We start from the raw sequence: 25,422 nt of genomic DNA on the forward strand, positions 1-25,422 counted from the left end.
ACTGAATAGGAAAAATAGTCACATTAATCATCCATCAGAAGATCTCATTAGTAACAACTACCATTTTTATTGGAAATTTTAAATCCTAATTTATAAAAGTACTGACCACATGATTATACAATTATATAAACCAGAAAGATGACCTACCTGCCTACTCCCACTGCTACAATTGCCACTCCTCACTTGAAATTATTTGTTAATAATATAATTAAGGGAGTAGCTACAGCAAATGAACTCACAAAGCCAACTTAGTTCTTCATAAACAGGAATTTAATTTCTCTAAGATTTGTATGCATCAAGAAAGCTATCTGGTAGCTGATAAAAAGCCTATCCCAGAAGCTGCAAATATTTTTTGTTAAGAACTATACAGTAAATATTTTCTGCTCTGTGGACCACATTCAGTCTGTTCCAAGATTCACCTCTGTCACAATAGGCCAAAAGCCACTATCGATAATACATAAGTGAAGGGGCATGGCTGTGTTCCATTAAGCTCATTTAAAATGAGGTGATGGCCTGTGTGGTGATGAGTCTGCTGACCTCTGGTGTATACCTTCAAGAAACACATCCTCCTCTCCAGTTACAATTGTGGAATGCAAAGAGATTAAAATGATAATACATGCATTACCACCATCAGGATCAGTAAGTATCTCAAGGTGTAGTCCTCCATGCAGATCAAATACCTGCCACCAATTCCAAAGGGACTCATGGAGTACAGATCTATCTTTTAAAAAAATCTCATTTTCTTTTTTTGAAATAAAACACAGAGTACAGAATTAAAGAGTAATATAGAGGACACTGTCTTCCTCTAGTGATCTGGATATATTTTCCTGTTTAATAAATTTATAGGAATTAAACTAGTTAAAATACGTGAAATATTTTAAACAATTTAATCCAATAAAAGAGTAATAGTAGCTATTATCTCACACTCCTGCAAAATTGAGACTATCAACTTAGTTTCACAGTGAAATACAGGCTCAGTGCCTTGTCTAGGAGTACACAACAAAGGGCTGCACCAGCAATGGCGCTGCACAGCGCTTAAGGTCTTTTACCATACTGCTCCCATCACCAGTTCGCTGTTAATAGCTTTAGTGATTCTAAGTTTTGTTCTAGCTTGTTGTTCTTTCTCTATGTAGTTTTCTTTGTAATGACAGTCAAGATACAGATAAAAATTAAGAGCAGTCCCAATAAAATTCCTGGATTCTTCCAACAATTAATATGTGGGCTTCCTTGTTTTAAAATTCTCTGTATATCGCTACATATTTTTTATGCATAAAGAATACGAGGCTTAAAATTCACTGATGAGGTATTTCTACCACTTGGTGTCCTTCTTCAGAAACAATGGAAAAAGAGTCCTAATAGAGCTTCCTAAATTAACTCCATCTTTGTCTTTGTGCCACTTCTGAAGGCTGCTGGTGTTTTACCGTCACAACAAATGCTGATGCTTCATATCAGGCCTTTTAATTCTGAAAGCATGCTTTTAGCAGATTTTCTAGTCCTCAGGTAGTATATCCAGAATAAAACTGTGTGCTGTTGCTCTAAGACCCTTTTCTAAGTTGGAATAATAGTAAAATATCAAATTTCAAATGTTCCTAATTGTCTACCAGTATTCAGCATTTTACACATCAAAGGATGTAATGAGATATACTTTTCCTTAAGTATACCAATATACCAATATTGTAGATAGTCAAACAAGTATCTTTGGAAAATGCATTATTATTCCTTACTCGTTGAAGAAGTTTATCTCTGTAGTGTTCTACTTGCTCCTGAAAGCTCTGGCCTGGTTTTTTGGGTCTTTTTCCAGATTCCAATTCATCCTGAAACTTCATAACTTTAAGCTGTGAAATAAGACATTTTAAAAATAAATATTTTCATCACTGTAGCTTTTCAAGCAGTGCTTTGCTCCTTTAAAAAATTTTTTTTCTTTGAAATAAATGTTTTAAAAAAGAAAATTATAAACACAGCAAAGTAGTAACTAATTAGGACTCAGTCAACATAAAGCTCCCTCATGGGAGGGCCACTTGCTAGATGAGCCCAACTATGCAGATCCAAGTGATCAGACATGGGCCCACATGCTATCTGCACAGTCACATGAGATGACTCAAAAACCCACGAACTGTAGCTCATGCCCTTAAGAACCTACTTATTATTCTCAACACAATGATAATGAATTTGCTATATGGCTCCCCAAATGTGAAAGGCAAGGTTGCTAAATGCAAGCACACCTCCAACAAAACAGGACAGCAGGCAGAACACAAGAAGATAAATAATTTTTTTAAAGCAGCATTCTTTACAGTTCACGTAGGACCAAATACAGAGCTGCAGAGTTTAAAGGTTTCACTGTTTATAATACAGGGCAATCAATGTTCAACTATAGACATTTTTATTACAATATATTTATAGAAGAGCTTTCAAAAGAAAAACTACAGTATACAATATGCTGTAATAATATACAGTAATATGACAACAAACATTATAACAATGACTTTATATATATGTGTATATACATATATACATATATACACACACACACACACACACACATATATATTCCTTATTGAACTAAGGAAGGACATAGAAGGACTAAGAACAAGAACTTAAGAGGATGCTGGAGGCAGAGGTGGAGAGCACATGGATCCTGGATCAAATATAGGGGCAGAAAGAGTACAGGAATGAATCTCATGAGCCCTGAGTTCTAGTTCACATTTGCCACCAGTAGTGAATCTTTATTCCACACAACTAAATCTCAGAGTAAACAATGGAGAAAAATTAGGTAACTCTAAAATGAAGCCAAGGGGTGCCTGGGTAGCTCAGCTGGTTAAGCGTCTACCTAAGCTCAGGTCATGATCCCAGGACCCTGGGATCGAGCCCTGCACATCCCTGCTCAGCTGGGAGTCTGCTTTACCCTCTCTCTCTGCTGCTCTCCCTGCTCATTCTCTCTTTCAAAAAAATACACAAAATCTTAAAAAAAAAAAAAAAAATTCAAAATGAAACCAAGACCTAGGTTTGAAAATTAGGGATTTGGTTGACCATCTAAATCTCAAAAGGGTAGTAAGTTGTGAGAGGTAGGCACTAAAAGAACAAGAGAAACAAGCACTGAGTAACAATGGAGAGGCCAGATTATTAAGGAGCACAGGAAGTATGGAAATGTGTGTATGTAGATGCGTATCTCTCTCTCTCTCTCTCTCTCACATATATAGATACAGTGTGGAAATAATAATGTTCACAAAAACCATCTAAGTTACCAAAAAGCCAAATTATGTGGTTTTCTTCTCGTTAAGCCAATAAGGAAACGTAACATTTAAAAACTATCCAACAGTCTGTTTTGGCATTTAAAAGGGGTAACTTCATTATCAAGAAAATATTTTTAGAAACGCCTGGGTGGCTCAGCAGTTGAGCATCTGCCTTTGGCTCAGGATGTGATCCCGGGGGTCCTGGGATTGAGTCCCGCATTGGGCTCACTGAAGGAAGCCTGCTTCTCCCTCTGCCTATGTCTCTGCCTCTCTCTCTCTCTTTCTCTCCATGTCTCTCATGAATAAATAAAATCTTAAAAGAAAAAAAATACTTTCCCTGTTAACATTCTGGCTTGGTGATATCCAAGAAAGAGTTGGGCAAAAACCTGTAACAGCCCAACAGTGATTAGAGAACTGGAAATATGGTAACTACTATGGTAGATATTATAAAGTAGTAAGAGGAAGAATCCTGACACATAATAGGCATGCAAAATACTGTTAATTAAATTAACAGATAAAGACCTAAAATACACTCTCATATACACTTTTGAGACTGGCTGACTGCTATCTATACCAACATTTATCAGGAATGTTTCTCCTTGGGGCAAGGAATGAGGAAGGTTCCCATTACAACAGCCTTTCCTGATATGTCTGACTATTTTTGGTAATAAAAAAAAGGCACTGAAAAAGAAGAGGGGATTGAGGGAGGGAAAAATCTGCTTGAGATAGTTTGGACTCATTCCCATAAGTTTTCCCCTTCTTACTGTTAAGTCCCACTTAATGCTCACTCTCCCCATCACAAAAGGATGCAGGCACTTAAAATGGACCCACTGTCATAAAATGTACACATAATTTGAATGTGCCAGAAAATATCTTACTTTTCCTTGTTACATACTATGTACACTCAAATGTAATGGGACTTCATATTGCCAAATGTAATCTATTCATTAGAAGAATTAGTATCTTCAGAGGATCTCCTATGTGCCAGATACTGTATTAATGATGATGAACAGACAACAGACATGGCCCTTTCCTCCTGTAAATCACAGCCTAGTAGGGAAGAAGACCTTAAACAAGCAAGCTAAGAACAGAGAAATAAAACACAAGCCACAATACATGTAAAATCACAAGAGAAAGTAAAAAGAGGTAAGCAAATGCAGAAGTGTAAAAGAAGGATAGCAGGAGAGAAGGGATGCTTAAACTAAAAGGCCTATTAGAAGTCAGCTGGTATAAAGATTTCTAAGCAGAGAGAACACAGCATGCAAAGGAATGATGCCAAGAGGGGAACTTAGGTCAGTGGAAAAGTGACAGAAGACCAGTGAAGTATAGTTTCAACTTCACTGCAATACTAACCTCAATTTCACGAAGTTTAGCTCTTTTTTCCTCGCTCATTTCAGAGTACTTAGAAAACTTGGACTCAGTCATTTCTTCTTTGATTGGGTTAGAGTACAAATGATGTTCTTCTGATTTGGAACTTTGAGTATCTTCTTCATCTTCACTTTCTTCTTCTTGACTTTGGAAATAAGCAGAAGATATTGTATGTCAAGGCAGAAAAAATGTTACATTTTACAGTCTGGCTTTTTTATATTTTACTGCCTTAGACCATAAATAATATTAACAAAACAGAAGAGTCCAATTCATCACTAAAACATTTCCATAAAGTATTTTACCAAATAACAAGCAATTTTCGTAAAACTCTTATGTTTCTTCCACTAAAAAGTCTAAACTTCAACATAATCACTTAAAAGAATTCTGTGTATGTTGATGTTATCTGTGTGCCTTTCATTCAGCAACAAACTTTCCTTACAGTGTTAAGTGAAACGAATATTAGACAATGATTCCCCATACTTTTCCAGTTCAATTTCAGGAAGTTTATCGTTAAAAAAGCCAAACATATTTATTACTCTTTCTTCAGCAGAGCCACACACTAGAAAATACATGAGTTTGTATCATACAGTTAACTATGAAACAAGGTAGCATGTAAAGACCTTATCTAATTAAATTAGCACATAACCCCAGGAATAAAGCAATGTACAAATTTTAAATATTATCATACATTAGTACTCATAACAGAGTTGATTCTGAAAATTGTACTGGTTGTACATCAGATAAGAAGAAAACGAAAAACTAAGTGATTACCATGAGTAAGGATACAAAGAAGAAAAAATCTGCTATCCCTCCAGAAGCAGTATAGTGGAAACGGGCAAGCAACTGTGTGCAAAGTTGGTGGACTTCATTGCTAGACTAGGATTGAAAAAATGTTCCTGAAACATAAATGAAGACACTCCCAAAAAAAAAAAAAAAAAAGTTGTGGGATCCCTGGGTGGCTCAACGGTTTAGTGCCTGCCTTCAGCCCAGGGCGTGATCCTGGAGTCCCAGGATTGAGTCCCACGTCGGGCTCCCTGCATGGAGCCTGCTTCTCCCTCTGCCTGTGTCTCTGCCTCTCTCTCTCTCTCTCTCTCAATCTCTCATGAATAAATAAATAAAATCTTTTTTAAAAAAGTTGTATGCTCTGGTACAGGGCTTTGGTGTGTACATATGTCAAATCTGTGCAAAACAAGTCATTCACACATAAACTCAGAATATTCATGTATATGCAAACAAAATTCCTTTTACAAATAATATTGTGACATTAACATTACTGGCACAGCCTAGAAAACATGCCATTTTCCCTTTAATATATGAACCTTATTTGTTGGTATTTGGGTACTAAACACATTCTGCCAAAGTAGGAATCCTTTCAGTACATATTTAAAATTATTCATAATAATGTAAAAGTAATTATAAAGAAATTCTTTCCAAAAAATTAATTATTTGAGAGACTGATAAAAGAACTCACACACTGATGAGAAAATTTTAAGCAAGGCAGATAAAAAGTGTTGGCAATTCAGAATCAGAAACATGGTACTAAGAGAAGACTATGCTACTAGCTTTGTAATTTCTTACCCAAAGGTAACATTTCTAAAATGCTTTCCAGAACATTTCTAAAATGCTTTACAAACTGTATACTCTCAGAGCCCCACAAATCATTAGTACCACATAAAGGTACACCTACTACAATGCTTAAAGAAGAAAATAGTAAAAGCAAATAACTTTTAAAAACTATATTCTTTTTAGAAATAAATATTTTATAACACTTCTCATTAATTTATCAGAAACTTCCTAAATGCAGTTTTTAGTTAATTTTTTTAATCACAATTGTCTTTTATGGTGCATAAATTTTTTACAAGTGTTTCAGACGCTTTTAAATGGTTAAACTATATATGCATGTGTATGTATAAATACAGAGGTTTGCTGGAGGATTATTCTGGAGAGAGTCACTCAAAAAGGATAAAACATAATTAATTACATTGTGGTATCTATGCAACGGAAATGAATTAACCAATTCCAGCTTGTTATTTACAATTTTTCAAAAATTTTTTTCAAATTCAAATATTCCTTAATTAACATCTTTGTACACTTTCCTGAATGCTTTCAACTACAGATAAATATAGAAGAGATTAACTATGGATTGACACAGAATAATGCCCATGACACTTAAGTGAAAAATGGAGTCTTGGAATAGTATGTGCAGTATTATACAATTTATGTTTAAAATAGAGAATACATGTTTTCCATATACAGAGAAAAAAATCTAGATGGCAAGACACGAATCATTAACCATATTTACTTTTAAAGTGAGCTACACTTGATAATCTAAAATACATATTCATTTTACAATTGCTATGTTAATTTTTCAGGGCCCAAGCAGTCTGTTCTAATTGGTTTTGACTTTAGCTCTTAGTTACCAGTTCTAGGTTCAGATCTCATCACAGCTTCATCTTACTCTTTTAAGGAAATGGAAATTCAAGTCTATAAAACCATACAATATTCACTATAAATGAAATTAAATTAGTATCTGGAAGTTTTCTACAAAATAATAGTAGGGCTAAATTCCCTTTCTGCCATAAAAAAAGAATTACTAGTTTCAAAATGGCATTTTGGATTCAGCCACTAGAGGACAGTAGTAAGGCATAAAAAATTTTCAAGGACCAGAAAGTTCTACATGAGAAAATACACCTTTTCCTTGCTTTTGTACTTTTATAAAGTTATTTTTATGTTATCATGATTTATTTGGAACTCTTAAGAAAAATCCAAAATAAAAATTATATTTCCAGTGATCCAGGCCTCACTGTATAAACATGATTATTCTGTCAACACTAAAATACAGTCACATTCCAAACATTAACATAAATACCGACTTTATACAAAAAAAGTTAATACCTTTAGAAACAAAACCAACTGAAGAAATATCTTAAGTTCTGCAATGGCCTTCTCTACCTTCTTTCCCCTTAAATTAAATAATTATCTCATAAATGCACATAATTATTTTAAGCCAGTGATGCTACAATGGTGAAAGATGTTAATAATGATATTGTAGAGATTAAAAAAGGTTAAAGCACTGTTTTAAAGCAAACTCGATTGTCTCAATTCCTGTACTCCTAAACACCCATAGAGAAGTATTTTCACCAGCAAACCACATCTACATTTTGCAAGTATTTTGTCATAATCATTGCTGACTTGTTCTGACCATCTCAATGTTTCTAGAAAACATCACTGCTGCCAAGTTTCCTCCACATATCAAATTGTGCTCCCACATATGCTGATCAATCACATTCCCTTAGCAATCTAAATGCTACTAATACCCATTTTCTGAATCCATAAGTCCCATACAAATGGGACTTAAAAGAAACTTTCCTTTGTTCACTTTTCCATTTGAGAACCATAAAAAAAAAAAAAAAAGATTTTTTTTTTTTTTTAAAGCAGAAACCTCTGCTTTGTGTTCCTGAACTCATCTGTTCTCCCATTTAATAAAATTAAGTTCCCTGCAATGATTTAAAGCAGTATCAAGTTCTACCTAAAATCTACCAATACAAACTTGCCAGGAGAAACCAGGAGCAGTATTCCTATAATCACATTCAATGTTAATGCAAAAACAATCTTGGGGTAGGGTCGGGGGCACCTGGGTGGTTCACTCGGTTAAGCAGGTAAGCATCTGCCTTCGGCTCAGGTCATGATCCCAAGGTCCTGGGATCAAGCCCCACATTGGGCTCCCTCTTCAGTGGGAAGCCTGCTTCTCCCTCTCCTTCTACTCATGCTCTCTCTCACTCTCTCAAATAAATAAATAAATAAAATCTTAAAAAAGAAACAATAATCTTGGGGTGATTATCAAAGAGCAAAATTCAAAATTATAATTTCTCTGTATGTTAAAGCTTTTTTTTCCTTTTATTTATTCTTTAGTTATATTATTTAGTTCTTCTGAGATGTTTATATTTAAATGACAGAATGGCCATAATGCAATGTTTTTCTTAGCAAAGTACAATCCAAATAAAAAGTGCATAACTTTCCCATTCACATTTAAAAAATCACTTTTTGCGGAGCCAAACAACACTTGTTAACAAAGATCTGAAATAAATGCAGTTGACCATTTAGTAACTACCCTGTGAGATTATACACACCTAGCATAGAAAAATCAACTCAGAAGCAAAGAGAAACCAGATCCATCAAGACCAGAAACCAAAAGCTCTTTATTCATTGGATAAACAATGACGAACTAAAAATGATCCTCTCAAGTTTTTTTAAGAGTGAAATTTTCCTCTTCACTATTATTTCAAGTATACCTAATGAAAAAGGGAGCATATATGGAATAAGAAACTAAGTATATTCGAAACTTAGATTCTTACTTTTGATTTTCTTCTTCTTCTGATTCTTCATGCTGGTCAAATAACTCCCATTTAGAAGTTGTTACAGCTGAACGAAAGAAAAAAAAAAGGGGGGTGTAATTCCATAAGGTAAATTAGCATTTTTGCAGTAGCATAGAAGCCCAGCTTTAGAATTCAAAGTCTATATTACAGAAGTTATCCACAATTATCTATTCTTTGAATAGCCATTTCTCCGTACTAAATTTCTTTCCTTACTCCTATAATTTTATTCAAATTCATGAAGTGAAAGTAATGTTATCATTCTTATTTCTGTAGTGGATGGTAAGACTTACTTAATTAGAATCTACAAATATTAACAACGACAGATTATAAACACTAAGGACACATGTCCAAAAGTAGGAAAGGCAGATCTAAATTACTGCATCTAGCAAGTCAAGCATCACAGGAGGATCAAAGTCTGGTTTCTCCAAAACTGACCTCTAAGCAGATTTCCAAAGAGGTATACCTTCCCCATCTACATTTTCTATTAAATTGCCTTAATCCAAAAGTGTTTAGTGATTTATCTGATTACTCTCAAAGCATCCAAACTGAAAGATCTATGAAAACTATAAGAGCAACTATGATGAATACTTAGCCACTAGACAAAATATAGTAACTCTGGGTCCTAAGATTAAAATGTTCTAAAATACAAAAAGAAAACACACACTGATTAATTATAAATACTCAATTTTTAAAATCTTAATACTTATTGTACTTTTACTCACCTTGTGCTTCCAATTCAGATTCATCTACAGCTTCCCATTTTGATGGGGCAACTTTAAATATAGGCTCATTCTTCTTTGAGTCCTCAGCTGCATCCACTATTAAGGAAAGATAAGCCATTAGCCCTGACTACTAGGGGATGACTTTAGTAGTCCATGTGTATTTCACTATATTATAAAAAGTAAAATAAAATAATAATAATAATAATAATAATAAAATAAGGCCACACATGGACTAGTGTTAAGAACAAGAATTAGGACTAATCCAATTCTCTGCACCTAAGGTCCAATTTTTAAAACATATATGTCAATTCAGAATATACAAGGTATGATTTCAAGCAAATGGAAAAGTTGGGGCAGTAAAAAAATTATCTCTACCTAATTATTAAACTATACAATTCTTATACTGTTCAATCTTCTCATGTAATTCAAATGTGCTAAAGACTGTGTACACTTCCTATTTCCAAAAATGATTCTAGACATCTAGGAAAACTGAACCCACAAACTATGAATAAAAAGAGAACTTATGAAACAAAGCATCTGGGATTATAAATAAAACTGAGCACAAGATTTTTCCTGACAATTAACACAAAACAGAAACTTACTAATACTATATGAGGTTGACTATCCCCAAAAAGAAATGTAACCAGAAAGCTTTTTCTTGGCAGAGTCAAACATATAACAGGGTATTTGAATTTTGAAAAGTCAGATATAAAAGAAAAAAATTAAAGACTGACACCTTAAGCTTTTTCCATTATCAGCATGCATAGATATAAAAGTGTTTTGGAATCCAACTTATTAGCTCATCAGTTTGAAATGTGAACTTACAAGGCACTCCATCAAGATCATCATCAAGACTCTTTATAGGGACCCCATCAAGATCATCAATGGGAGTAGCATCAATAGGAATTCCATCCACATCTTCTAGAGGTGCACCATCAAGCTCTTCCTCAATGGGGGCACCATCAAGGTCATCTGGTACATCCTACAGAAACATACAAACTGCTATAATATTCCCCTTTGCTTACTAGTCATATTGCTACAAGATTAATTTGCAATCCAGCACAAACCAACCAGCTGGATATCCATATTCCCAGGTAAAATATGAGGACATAATTAGGATATAATTTATCCTCTTGTATGACAAAGAAGCAGTCATTCTTTCATTATTTATGAAGTATCTACCAAGTGTCTGCTAAAGCCAGGTACCATATAAGACATCAAGCATACAATGATGAGCATAAATAAGTTTGTTTCTTTAGGTCCCTACTGTAATAGGGTTTAAAGAGAACATATCTTAATCAAGGCCATATATGAAAACCTACAGCTAACATCATATTCATGATAAAATACTGAAGTTTTTCCTCTAAGATCAGGAATAGAACAAGAATGTCCACTCTCAACACTTTTATTCAACACAGCACTACAAGTCCAGCAATGAGATTAAAAAATAAATAAATAAAAGGCATCTGAATTGGTAGGGAAAAATAAAACTGTCATTATTTGCAGATGACACTGTTCTATATATAGCTTAAGGATTCCACCAAAAAAAACCTATCAGAACAAATGAATGCAGCAAAGTTGCAGGACATAAAATTAACATACAGTAATCTGTTGTATTTATATACAAATTAATAAAGTGATAGAGAAATTAAGAAAACAAGCCCATTTACAACTGCACCAAAGAAAACAACACACCTAGGAATAAATTTAACCAAGGAGGTAAAAGATATATTCTGAAATCTATAAAACACTGATGAAAAAACTGAAGACTAAAAAAACCAATTAAAAGATATTCCAGACTCATGGACTGGAAGAATGAATATTATTAAAATGTCCATACTATCAAAATAATCTACAGATTAAATGCAATCTCTATCAAAATGCCAAGAGCATTTTTCACAGAAATATGGAACCACAAAAGACCTCAAATAGCCAAAGCAATGTAAGAACAAGGTGGAAGTATCACAATCCCAGATTTCAAGATACACAAAGCTATAAAAATCAAAACAAGGTAGTAATGAAGCACCTGGTGGCTCAGCCAGTTAGGAGTCCAACTCTTGGGTTTTGGCTCAGATCGTGATCTCAGGTCATAGGATTGAAGCTAGCAGCAGGCTCCGTGCTTGGCAGGGAGTCTGCTTATCCTCTCCTCCACTTCTCTCCCTCCCCCCGCCCCGCTCATGCTCTTTGCTCTTTAAAATAAATAAATAAAATCTTAAAAAAAAAAAAAAAAAAGCAAAACCAACAAGAGAGCACAAAAATAAATACATAGATCAACAGAACAGTACGAGAAAAATACCCAGAAATAAGCCCACACTTATATGGTCAATTAATCTACAACAAAGGAGGCAAGAACATACAATGTGGAAAAGAGGGTCTCTTCAATAAATGCTTGGGAAACTAAACAGCCACATGCAAAACAAAAAACAAACCACTTTCTTACACCATACACAAAAGTCCACTCAAAATGGATTAAGACCTAAATACAAGACCTAAAACCATAAAACTGCATAAAACACAGGCAGTAATCTCTTGGGCACTGGCCTTAGCAACATATTTATAGCTATGTCTTCTCAGGAAAGGAAACAAAAGCAAAAATCAACTACTGGGACTATACCAAAATAAAAAGCTTTTGCACAGAAAAGGAAACCATTAACAAAACAAAGAAGCAACCTACCAAAGGGAGATGATGGTTGCAAATAATATACCCAATAAAGCATCAATATTCAAAATAAAGAACTTAGACAACTCAACACCAAAATAAAGCAAATAATCTGATAAACAAATGAGCAAAGAACCTGAACATATATTTTTTCAAAAGACAACATAGATTATCAACAGACACATGAAAGGAGGCTCAAAATTATTAATCATTAGGGAAATGCAAATCAAAACCATAAGGAGATGTACCATCTCATACCAGTTAGAATGGCTAGTATCAAAGACAAAAAATAACAAGTGTCGGCAAGGATGTGGAAAAAAGAGAACCATCGTGTACCATTTGTTGGTGAGAATGTAAATTGATACAACTGTGGGAAACACGGATATTTTTCAAAAAATTAAAAATAGAAATACTATATGACCCAATAATTCCACTGTTGGGTATCTACCCAAAGAAAACAAAAACACTAATTCAAAAAAAAATACACTCCTACTTTTTTTCTTAGCATTATTCACAATAGCCAAGATATGGAAATAATCCAACTGTATACTGACAGATGAATGGATAAGATGTGATGTACATGCACATACATATTACTCTGTCATCAAAAAGAATGGATTCTTGCCAGCTATGACAACAGAGATGTACCAAGAGAGTATTATGCCAAGTGAAATATGAGAAAGACAATATAATTTCATTCATATATGGAATCTAGAAAATCAAAACAGACAAAAAAACACAGGGACTCGTAAATACAGAGAACTGGCGGTTGCCAAAAGGAAGCAAAATAGGTGAAGGAGATTAAGATGTACAAATTTCCAGTTATATAAAGTAAATGTCACAGAGATGAAAAGTACAGCATGAGGAACACAGTTGATAATACTATCATAATAACACTGTATGGTAACTACACTCATCAGAGTGAGCATTAAGTAATGTACAGAATTGCTGAATCACTATGCTGTATACCTGAAACTAGCATAACACTGCATGTCAACTGTACTTCAATAGTTAAAAAAAAAAAAAAAAAAAAAAAAAAAGATTGGAGGAAAGAAAAAAACAAAAACACAAAGATTGAAGGAAAGAAACCCAGTCACCCAGTTTTCACATAAGATCACAAAACAGGTAATTCCTGTTATACATCATTTCATCTCCTGGGCTCCAGCAATTCCAGCAACAAAAATCCACAAGTTAGTGGTAAATAGTAGATATTTTTCACAAAGAAATGCTACTCACATCTGTAACATACCACACACCCACTGCATTCCCAGAAAACATTTCTAAAATAATCACATAAAGACATTGAGTGCCCACCTCTGTTTCCTTTTCTTCAATAATATTTACAAGTCCTAAGAAAATATTTTGTAGTTTGATCAAAAATGGTTCTGGATAAATTGCCCAATCCTCCCATGCTCTGAAGCAGGTCATTACCCGTTGCTAAATAAATAGGAAAAAGACAATGAATTATTATTTAGGGCAATATATCTCAAACTTTATCTCAGGATAATGGCCATCACAATTTGCTGAATTTTGCTTTAAACCAACATCCTTAACAGAAAATAACTATCATTATATTTTTAAAAAATCAATGTCACCTCCTAACTAAAAGGGAATAAAATTAGAAATAAGTATAATGAAAAAGAAACAGTAACTGTTTGTTTGGTTCTTGACCACCTAAGATTAATGTCCCATATCACTAGTGGTACACATGAGGCCACACTCTGGGAATAAAACCTTAGACATTTGTGAAAATTAGGTATCAAGGTAGTTTTGATATTCCTGAATTCCTTTATGGTCCAATGAAATACTTCCTGATTCTGGCTAATACTTCTTCCTCTGTCCCATCTCTAAACTTTTCTATAAGCTCTGATTTACAGTCAAAATTTAAAGTAAAAGAATTTTTAAATGGAGTTGTTTAAATTCCCTAAATGATGGGGTCATTGGGCATCTTCCCAGGCTGAAAATTTCCTTAATAGAAGTCTTCCTCCCATGAAAATAGCATCTATTTATTCCATTACATGCAAGGTATTTTGTTTGGCTTTTCTTAACACTGGTCCACAGCTAAAAGATTATAAAAAATAACTAAATATACTTTCTAAACATGAATAGCTAAAAGCATGTTCCTACTCCAGCCAAATTATACATACCATTCAAAACAAGTGATATTCTGAATGGTTTTTTGTGAAAAGACTAATATTTAAAACATTTAAACAAAACACTTCAAACTAAAACAAACACCCAATCAAGTAACACTACATAATATATTTCAAACTTTCAGACATTTTTGATACTAAAGATAAAATGGCAGTAAATTTTAAAACAATAATTTCTGAAAAATACACAATGTGTCTTAGACTTGTCCTATGTACTTTTCTAACCCTCCAATGTGCTTGCCAGCCCCTACCCCGTTTAACACTAGGGAAAAAATAAAACAATAAACATACCTTGAAGTTTTCAGACTGTAAATGGCCTTGAATTGTACGATAGGTAGCATTGAGGTCTGAAAATATCTGACATAACTTTGTTTCAAAACTGAAATTCAAATAATATATATTTACAATAGAATTTATTCAAAAAATCCGTATCTATTTCAGCATGCTAGCCAATGAAAACCTCTCTAGAACTTTAAAAAAAAAAAAAAACCTTAAAAATAAATTAATCAAGTAATTCTTTAAAAATCAAGAACGAGGGGAGGAGGGCGGGGGGTGGGAGTGAATGGGTGACGGGCACTGGGGGTTATTCTGTATGTTAGTAAATTGAACACCAATAAAAAATAAATTAAAAAAAAAATCAAGAACGAGGTGTCTTAATCCTTAAAACTGTAATTAAATGCCTTAACCTAAATTACTCTCCTGCAAAAAATTAGTTCCCTTGATTAACAAGGAACTTTACATTTAGGATACTTTCTGCTACCTAAACTGACCTCTTTGTTTTATAATATAGGAAAAGTAACTTGTCCAAGGGAAAAAGAAAAAAAAAAAAAAAAAAACCTAATAACAGAGCTAAGATTAAGACTCATATCTCCAAATGTCATTTCAGCATCGACTTCTGGAGAAAAGTCTCCCTGATTCATAAACACCAAAAAGGAACTCTGAGGAGGAAGTATATATTAATTACAAGAGAGCAACATAATTTCCTACTGCCTCGGAAAACAATCACAGTGAACTACACCAATACAATGATGATCAAAAGAGAACATAGCTTTACAAACAGTTCATGTTCTGTCTTTGGTCTCTTCCTTTATGCCTGCCACTATTTCTATTGTTTCCGTTTATTTACTACACAAGTGGCTAAATGTTCGATAAAAATAGTTATTTTTTAACTCTTATTTGTTCTAGTATAATTTATCAAGAAACTGATATGAAAACTTTCTATACATTAAAGTGGTTTAATGAATGCAGCAAATTTTTTAGAAAATTCTATAAACTAAGAAAAAATTCAAATTATTTATTACTGAGACTATTAACTAACAGAACAGTCCTCTTTTTTTTAATTCCTTACCCTTAATGTTTTATTTCAGGAATATCAGCTTACACCATTATACTTACAATTTTCTATAATATGAAGCATTGGCAACTTTGGCTGAAGAGTTATACAAAACATCAGAAACCAAATATAATCTGGCAATCTAGAATACCAAAAGATAACATAAAAGAGATTAAAAATAAAAACCAGCAGCAAATAATGTATCTAGAAAAAATTCAATACTGAAATTTTTTTGCAATCAGTGGTGTAAGGCTAATGTTTAGCTACAGTAAAAACAGCTAATTAGAAAAGTTATAAGAAACTCAACATTACCAAAGCCACTACTTTGGCAGGGATAAAATATGTAACTTCTTTACATTTCAACCTGTTGATAACCTGTATATAGAATTAACATAACAAGTTTCCCCAGAGAGGAGGAAAATAAGACTACATGGGAAAGATCTCTTCAGTCAAGTTCTTCATGCAAAAACAAAACAAACAAACAGAAAAAAAAACCACCAATTTCAATCCAAAAAGAAATCAACTATTATCTCTCTTTTACTTAATTAAGTGTTCCATAAAGAGAAATCACTTCCATACCTTTTTGGGGAGGGGTGTCTTTAAGATGGACAATGACTCAGTAATGCAATCCACTATTTCTTCAGCAGCTTCAGCATTATTAAGACAGAAAACCATTGCATCTCCAATATCATTTTTCCTTGGAGTTAACCCCCGTAGGATTTCTTCTAATTTGTCCCTCTGTCTGAATACAAATGTTTTTAGCTTATAAATATTTACAGATATAAATTTCAAATTCCATTATAGTTTCTGCTCACAAACTAATTTCTTTAAAGCCCAGTTGGATAAAATTCTGAAGACTAAATTGTGTTAAGTCTGATTTAAATCCCCCAAATAGAATACATTTCTTTGAAGAGCTCATGGGGAAAGAATATTTCCTTTGTGAATAAAGGATTCCAGTGATTTTTAGTTTACAAATAAAGTAAATTTTAAATTATGGGCATTTGTTTCAAGAATGTTTGAGAGTGTCCCAGTCCTATTACCCCATTACAGTGGGGGGAAAAAAAAAGGCCTCCATGTTCTTCACTCTCTTTTGAAGTCAGTTACTTTAGCACTTCTGAAATAGAACAGGCTAAAGCAGGTGCTGGCAAACTTGGTAAAGGATCATACAGTATATATTTTAGGCTTTACAGGTCATATAGTCTCTCTTGTAGTTACCTGATTCCACTGCTATTAACATGAAAAAAGCCATAGACAACATATAAAGGGGGTAGGGGGGATCATGATTGTGCTCCAATAAGTCTGTTTACAAAAACATGAGACAGCCAGATTTAACATACAGGATGAGTTTGCAGATCCCTGGGCAAAAGTAATGATGAAAATACCTCTTCAGAAGCAAATATGTTTCAAATACATATAGCTCTGCATTAGCAAATGCTTTTACAAACAATGCATCAATGCAGCTAGTATTCAGAGCATACGCCACAATCTTTTAGCCGATTTTTTCCCATGAAGCATACAGAACTTCCTCTTAATACTTAATAGTACTTGTTTCTGCTTCTTAAACCAGACTAACTTCACTGTACCCATGCTGACTGAACTGAAGACTAACAAATATGTTTTCATGGTGGCCACACACTGCAAACTCTTGTGGAAAGACTGCATAACCAACCATCAGACTTCACAAAGCTCTACAGTAATTTTTTCTTCTTTAATGTTGCATTCAGAGAGCCAAGAATTCTAAAGGTCCCAAGATAATTTCTGTAAGAATCACAAATACTTCACTGCTAGAGAATCATTGCTAAGAGATCACCACCAACCGATGAGAGGTTTAGAAGGTTTTTTATCAAAAGGAGAGAAAAAGGTCAAAAGGACACACACTTATACTTGCCAGGACATTTCAAATTACATAGCACATGATGAGAAATGTTAATATTTTAATCATTCACACAAGTAAAAGAAAAAACATTTTATTTTAGGGCTAACATCTCAGTAAGACCATTAATTAAAGCGATTATTAAAGCAACTTTTCTGAATATGTAACAGGAAAAGAAAAAATTCTTACTCTTCCTTAAGTGCTCCCTTTTTACTGGGCTCCTCTACAAAAGCTTCTGTTTCTTGCTCTTCTGACATCCCATGCAGGTATGGATTTAATGGTGGTGGCCTCCAGAAAGACCCATTTTTGAACATACGAAAATCTTCTGTCCGCCACTTAGTTGGAGAATCTCCCTAATAAATGTCCAGAATGTTATTAGAAAGGCAAAATATCTCAGAGCTAAAGTTAACAAAGTTTTGATTCCACTTACCTGCAGAATAGAATAAAGCTTCCACCTATAGTAAACATGGGCTGGTGTCTGGTTTTCAAATAAGAATCTAAAACAAAACAAACAAAAAATTAAACATCATACACTTTAACAAAGAAATGTCTTCAATTAAATGTAAACAAATGAGAAATATTATTTGCCTATTTCATTTTAAATAAAACCAAAAGCAAAGATCCCTAAAAGAAATCCTCACCCACTGCCTTCTGCCATCTATTCCCTTCTTCACCCTAGCCCCCAGACTGCCTTTGTGATGAACATTAGTTCTCAGAAGGTATGTATGCATCTTACTGAGTCTTACAACCAATTTTATTGAACACTTATGTCAGGTATTATATATGGCAATGGATTTTCCCAAAACAGAAATTTCAAAAGGAGCGGGTTTTAGAAGACTTAGGAGTGTTAAATAAATGTCTTAGATACCATACCTATCAGAAGATAAGCAATTTTCTATAAAGCTCTATTGTTCTACTATGAAGAACTCTTTCACTGGAAAACATAAAGAGTAGTATTTTCCTCCCAGAGACTGCTAAAACCAATGTTATTTAATTAACTTAAATTAAAATCAGATGGAAAACTGACCCAAGTACATCCAGTCTAATTACTAAAACTACCTTCTCAACCCATTGCAAAAATCATCACACACTTTTAGAACTTTATTCTTGGAAATATTTTTAATTCCAAAAAATAAGTTAAAAGTATTTTTTAAGTGCACACCTGAGGATAAAAAACGTGGTAAATACATGCAATGGACTAGATTCAGCTTTAAAAGGTAAAGAAATTCTGATACATGCTTCGACATGGACAAATCTTGAAGATCTGCTTAATGAAGTGAGTCTCAAAGTACAAGGACTGAATGATTCCACTTATATGAGTTAACTAGAGTAAATAAATTCAAAGAGACAAAGTAGAATGGTGGCTACCAGAGGCTGGAAGACCCAGGATATAGAGTTACTGTACAAGGGGTACAATGTCAGTCACGGGAGATGAGAAAATTTCTAGAGATAGTGGTGACGGTTTGCACGAAAATGTGAACGCACTTGATGTCACTCAACTGTACATGTTAAAAATGGCAAAAATGGTACATTTTCTATTATTTGTATATTTTACCACAATAAAAAAAATGCACACCTGAACATAGGATTGTTGATTTCTCTGTTCATAATCATAGCTTCAAACATTGGCCCTTCACGTACAACAAACTCTATCATTCGATGTATCAGGGCGAGCAAATTCCTACAACAACAACACAGTTAAAGAAAATGGATTCAGACCTACCACTATATAAAACTATACTTGACCTAAGTTACTATAAATGTGCAGAAAAAGATTATTCTGCTGACTAATACAAAATTTTATGCCAAAAAATAACCTGGAGCATATGTTAATGCCTTGTGCATTAAGAGGGAGTGGGACAATGGGGATAAGGGAGTGGGAGGGGAAGGAAAGGTGAAGGGAAGGTGGGAAACCACAACACAGCTTCATAGCAATAAATATTTTTTTCTAAATGCCACTTAATTTTATTTTCCAAATGCAAAACATTAAATTATGAATCACAACTAATTGGAAAGCTGCAAATATATAAAATCAGTAAACTTACAGCTTACATGTTATCATAGCCATCTAAAAACTTACACACTATCTCAGTTTTAAAAGAAAATATTCCTAAACCAAGCACTTTTGTGGTGGTATTGAAATGTTATATACATGACTATAATTTGTAAAAAATGCAAAACTAATTAACAAGTTTAAGGCCTGATTTAATAAAAAATCCATCCAACTCTAGTGCTTTTCTGGTACACATACAGCAGACAGAGTTTTTATTGAATCTGACCTTTAATGAGGCAACATCCCTTTGGATCACACTTCAAATGGTTCATACAACTCATGACATGTATAATTCTGCCTGAATATTATGACTCAATGAAGCAATTATATTGCCAAAGCCTTAAATGGAGTCCTCTTTCCAAAATATTCCAAAATAAGGGACATGGTGAGATGCCTTTCCCATTTTTCAGAACAATTACTTTCCAATATTTAAGCCAAAAAGAAACTTCAATTTTTTAGTAGTCATTTTATTGGCTGGGTTCATAAGAAAATCTTTATTTTGAAAATCTAGGTTCTAAAATCATGTGACATAAAACACTATTTTAGACATTGATTAAAGCATCTAGCAAAAATGACTCAGCTTATTATAAGCTGCTTTTGACTTCTCACTTCACCAGTCCCCAGCATACAGAGTAAGCAAATGGTAATTGGGAAAAGCAAAAGGATATTGGCTCTTGGTACAAGGCACACACTAAATTACACCTTTAGCATTCCCAGCTCAAATTAAGTTCATGTAATTGCTAGAATATAAATAGATATGTAGTTATAGAATAAGACAGATTTTTTTGGCTCTATAATGCCCTGCTTCAGAGTACATAAACAATAAAATAATTTATCTCATGGTCACTGTAATTATTTTCTCACAATTCAAACCAACCTACTTAAATGAACACTAAAATCTCTATATGGTGAAAAAATTTAATTTTTTTGACCTCCACTAGGTCAAAAAAATTATACGAAAGTTTAAATCTTTAATAAAGGGGAAACTAATATTTAAAACTATTAATTCAACCTCAAATTGTTAAAACAAACAAAAAAGCATCACTGAATTTTATATCTAAAAATTACTTGTCTTTCACAGAAGTATTAATTATTCTGCAAATATGCAGCTCTTGATATCCAAATGAGAATGTATTCTCAGCACCCATATAGGTATATTATTTTGAGAGAAGGGAGATAATGTAAACTTATGATTCAGTTCCAAAACTCCTGCTGGTATATGTCAAATTCAAGTGAAGGGATATTTTATGCGAATATCGTAATATATAAAATCAATTACTGGGGGACAAATACTATACATCCAGAAACTTGTATGAATTAAGTCAAATGCAACTTGACTTGAATATTATAAATGAAAAATGGTTTAGCAAGTTTAAACAAAGGATTCACTGTAATGGTGAGTTAAGAAGCTTCAACAAAATGTATACTCAAATTTTAGTTTAGAAATAAGCTGAACCACTGTAAAGCTACTACTGGAATATGCTTTTTGAATGCTACAAAAATACTTTCCTCTGAATGCTTTATCAGTGGAAAAATAACCCACTATAGTTTTAAACAGGCTTGTAAACTGGTAAAATGTATTTTTAGAAAATTTAAAGTTTAAAAGTTTTAAAATGTTTCATGTGATTATTTAAAATCAAAATCTGACAATTAGTTGTTACTAGCTTGAATTCAAGATTATTAAAGAATTGTAATCACATTTTTATTTAAAGATTGTGTATTTAACATCATTTTTAAAAGGGTGACTTTTCTATCAGAATGAAACAGTGTAGTACAAAAAGATGATATATTTTAAAGTGCATTATTTTATTTTAAAATGGCAATTATCTTACTCTGGGCAACAATAACAAAAAAAAAAAAAAACCAAAAAATTGTCTCTAGTTATAATAAAACCACATTTATTGGAGTCGATCGTACCAATGTCTGGTCAAAAACTGTATACTTTCCCAATCCATCCCATGATGTTTTCCTGGTCCCCCGCTGCCGCAGACAGTTCAGCTGGTGTTGCTCACCAAGGCCAATGTCAAAGAGAATTTGGTATTCTTTTGTGTTCATTTATTATTCAACCAGTGTTGTGTTCCTGTGTTTGGGAAAAGGCTTAGCTTGACTGAGCAAGAGCATACCTAGAGCATGAATTCTTCTGCTTTATCATTATGTTGAAAAAGAAAAAAAGGAAGAAAGGAAAATAAAAGAATTCCAAACACCTTTGTTACCACGAAAAAAATTTCTAGTATGTTCAGTGTTCATGAAAATAATAGGAATTCCTAATCAATTAGAAAAAACCAAAGCTATGCCCTTCCATAAGGAGAACTCAAACTAAGGTTGCATATTAAACACAGTAATTCAGGAACCAAGAGAAAAAAAACAGATTGGGTCAAATTGTAACATTATATGCAATTTAAGATACATTAAAACACCTATTTTCCCATCACAATAGTCTAATATTATCAGGCTAACAACTCCAGATTAAATCAAACACATTCTAACTACTAAAGCTATAAAATTCCCTACTTTGACAACAATAAAAACAAAAAGATAATGACATAAAATTGCAAAGTATACTAGAGTTAGTCACATATCCCCCCAAAAAAGTACTGGGAAGGAACCATTGCTCAGTCAAGATATTACCTTTTCCTCAACACCAGTTTTTTTTTAATTCAGAAGGGGATATTGTCTATATTTAGATCAGTAATAATAAAGAAAAACATGTACCTTTCTGTTGGGATAACCACTTTGACTATGGCTTGCGACAGAGTCTGTATATGAAGTCACATCAGATAATAAACATAGAATATGTGAGTATTGTTAACAAGTAACAAGCAAAAATATACATAATGCATTGAAAACACTACACATCTAATCACAAAGTTTTGCAGGCAATCACTGCATTTGAAGTAATTATACACTAAGCAATTACATAAATGCAAATGGATGTGTTCAGTGAACAATAAATGTTCACCAAATGCAAAGAATCAGAACATTCCTGCCAGAATGCACATCAATGCACTGAAATAGGTACTACACTGAGAATTATCAGATAAAGATTTTAATTTGTGAAATAATTAACTGTTTGCCTCTGACCATACAGTTTGCTACTTTGTTCCCAAGCCTTTAAAACCAGCCCTGTCATTTTAAGTGTAATTATTTCATAATAGAACCAACAAATTCTTATAAACTTGAAATTAAGTTGGTTTTATGTTTAATAAAAAGAAAATACTCACCCTTTGCTTTTAACTAGAGCAGTTAACTGTTTTAAAAAACCACATACGCTCTCAAATACTCTAACATCTCAGATCCTGAGAACTAAGTTAGCTAGCAGCCATCCAAACAGTTTAACTATTTAGGTTTTTCTAATTGAAAAGTCACTTAACCAAATACAAAATATCACTTTCTCAGAACAAAGTAAATTTAGATACTGCACTTAAGCAAACCTGGATACAACAGTGGACAAAAGGGAAAAAAACTTAAGTGGTCAAAAAAGGAATGGTAGCCACAAATAAAAATATGACCTAGTATTTCAATATAGGGTTTCCATGGGCTAAGGCAGGGAACACATCTACTTATTTCTTTCAGAGTTGTCAAACAGAATTACACACACACTTTCTATAAAATTATTGAAAAGAAAGACTACCACAGATTTAGTATTTACAAATTAAGATGCGGCCCTATGTACATTTTTTAAATTACCTTCTCAAAATCCTCCTTGTTTTTAGGTGGCGGTAACATTGGAGCATTGGGGTTTTTTAACCTCTCTCTAGGCTGCGCATTAAAAGGCAGTCCTGATGGAGGTGGGGGAAGTGTATGTTCCATCATAGAAGGCGGAATGTATATTGGATGTGGAGGAATAGGCACAGCTTTACCCCAACCTAACTTCATTTCAAAAGACATAATCATCTTTCCTACAAAAAAGAAAAGAAAGGTCACCCTGGTTAACTCTCAAAAGAAAAAATTTCTGTTAATTTGAATTATTTTTCATGTTTAACCTTTCCAGTTCTGGTCCATTTTCCCCCTAGAGGTGTTTTGTTTGTTTGTTTTAAAGATTTTATTTATTCATTCATGAGAGACACAGAGAGAGAGAGAGAGAGAGAGAGAGAGAGGCAGAGGGAGAAGTAGGCTCCATGCAGGGAGCCCGACATGGGACTAGATCCCGCGTCTCCAGAATCACATCCTGGGCTGAAGGTGGCGCTAAACTGCTGAGCCCCCAAGGCTGCCCCCCCCCCCGAGTTTTTATAAATACTTTTCAGAGCCAGGAAAAAAAGTGAATTCTATAGTAGACAATAAAAACTTTCTTACCATTTAAATTTTTTAAAGCTCTTTCAGCATCTCTTCTATTCATAAAAGCCACAAAGCCACAATTTCTCTCTCTTGCTCTTTCTTCATCAGTTCTAGGCCACATAATTTTCACACTGGCTAAGGGTCCAAATCTTCCAAATTCTTGACAAAGCATTTCTTCATTCATCTATTAAAAAGCATATGAGGGGTTTTTTTGGTATGCAAATAAAAGGGGGAAATTCTATCCAAAAGCAAGCAAATGTTTACAAAATGAACAGTGAGACATATCAATGCTACAATTTTCCACTGAAGCACCAGGACCTCTATACAGTAAAATCTTGCCCTCAGGTGACATTCACAAATCTTTTCATACCAGAAACACAAGTGTTCAGGGTGAGGAGGCTTGGTGGCTAAATAAATCAAAAGTACACCTCTATCTAGCTCTCCTCCTGTTCCTTTTGAGATCTTGCATATTTAAAATAAGCTGTTCTTCGGCACTGGTTTGTTTTTGCATTTAGCAACGTTTATCAGGCAACAGTGATTATCACATTTAAGACAAGTAAAAAATATATGTTGGTAATGAAAGCAAAAAAAAAGATCTGATCACTTTCTCTTTTTCCAATACCCAACATTATCAAGAAGAGAGAAAAGAGTAAATACACAATGAGGTCCAAAACATACATAATTTAAAAGAGCATATTATGGATAACTACCACTACATTCTTCATAACACAAGTAACGCTGAAGTGAGGAAAAGAATTAAGAAGAAGCACAAATTACTAGTTTGCTATCGTGAAAAGAAAAAAGAAAAAGGATATCATTAAGGAAGCAAGCTATGCATAAGGTAGTCTCAAAAGAGCACTGTCCACCACAGATCATGATTTGATAAATAAAAAAAAATCAGTACACAGTAAGACATTTCAAATTCAGATAGTCTAGTCAGAGAAAGACGAGATAAGCACTGTGGCAAGACAGTTCAGCCATATCAACAAGCCTCAATTTTATAAGATAATTTTAGAGACTTCTATAGTTTCTGAAGTTCCATCAAGTCTGCTTACTTCAGGTGCTTGATTTTATTTTTTCATTGACAAGGCAGTTTTCTTCCATAATTATAAAAAATATGAGCCAATGTTCATCTAACTTTTCTAATATTACCTGTGGATTAATGTTTCCAAGATATAAATTAGTAGTGCTTGGATCTCCTACATCATGTGAGCCAGGTGCATAATCATCAAGAACTAGGACAAAGAGGGGGAAAAAAATTATAACCTGCAAACTACAAAATTTGGACAATTTCTATTAATTAAAAAAGCAAAAAACTGTATTACCACCAGATGATCTATTTCTTCTGGAAGGCGCATCCACTTTAAAGGAAGGAAAAGA

General features: G+C 33.5%; 1 protein-coding gene across 7 annotated transcripts in view; it reads right to left on the bottom strand.

Moving 5' to 3' along the window:
• U2SURP (U2 snRNP associated SURP domain containing) overlaps positions 1-25,422 on the bottom strand; it is a 50,241-nt gene that overhangs the window by 3,954 nt on the left and 20,865 nt on the right. For 3 of the 7 annotated variants that reach the window (XM_072792423.1, XM_072792420.1, XM_072792422.1), the window contains exons 9-25: positions 25,368-25,403; positions 25,195-25,277; positions 24,061-24,226; positions 23,455-23,666; positions 22,480-22,523; positions 19,291-19,395; positions 18,145-18,211; positions 17,904-18,067; positions 16,421-16,583; positions 15,904-15,983; positions 14,800-14,887; positions 13,670-13,792; positions 10,522-10,678; positions 9,697-9,792; positions 8,954-9,020; positions 4,584-4,743; positions 1,725-1,835 (exon numbers count right to left, since the gene is read on the bottom strand). In XM_072792423.1, the coding sequence (XP_072648524.1) occupies positions 1,725-1,835; positions 4,584-4,743; positions 8,954-9,020; positions 9,697-9,792; positions 10,522-10,678; positions 13,670-13,792; positions 14,800-14,887; positions 15,904-15,983; positions 16,421-16,583; positions 17,904-18,067; positions 18,145-18,211; positions 19,291-19,395; positions 22,480-22,523; positions 23,455-23,666; positions 24,061-24,226; positions 25,195-25,277; positions 25,368-25,403 (1,922 nt within the window). The remainder of the gene's footprint in view (positions 1-1,724; positions 1,836-4,583; positions 4,744-8,953; positions 9,021-9,696; positions 9,793-10,521; positions 10,679-13,669; positions 13,793-14,799; positions 14,888-15,903; positions 15,984-16,420; positions 16,584-17,903; positions 18,068-18,144; positions 18,212-19,290; positions 19,396-22,479; positions 22,524-23,454; positions 23,667-24,060; positions 24,227-25,194; positions 25,278-25,367; positions 25,404-25,422) is intronic. The other 4 variants (XM_072792419.1, XM_072792421.1, XM_072792425.1 and 1 more) reach the window with 3 other exon arrangements.

Source organism: Canis lupus, chromosome 22 (genome assembly GCF_048164855.1).
Source record: "Canis lupus baileyi chromosome 22, mCanLup2.hap1, whole genome shotgun sequence".
NCBI classification, from domain to species: domain Eukaryota; kingdom Metazoa; phylum Chordata; class Mammalia; order Carnivora; family Canidae; genus Canis; species Canis lupus.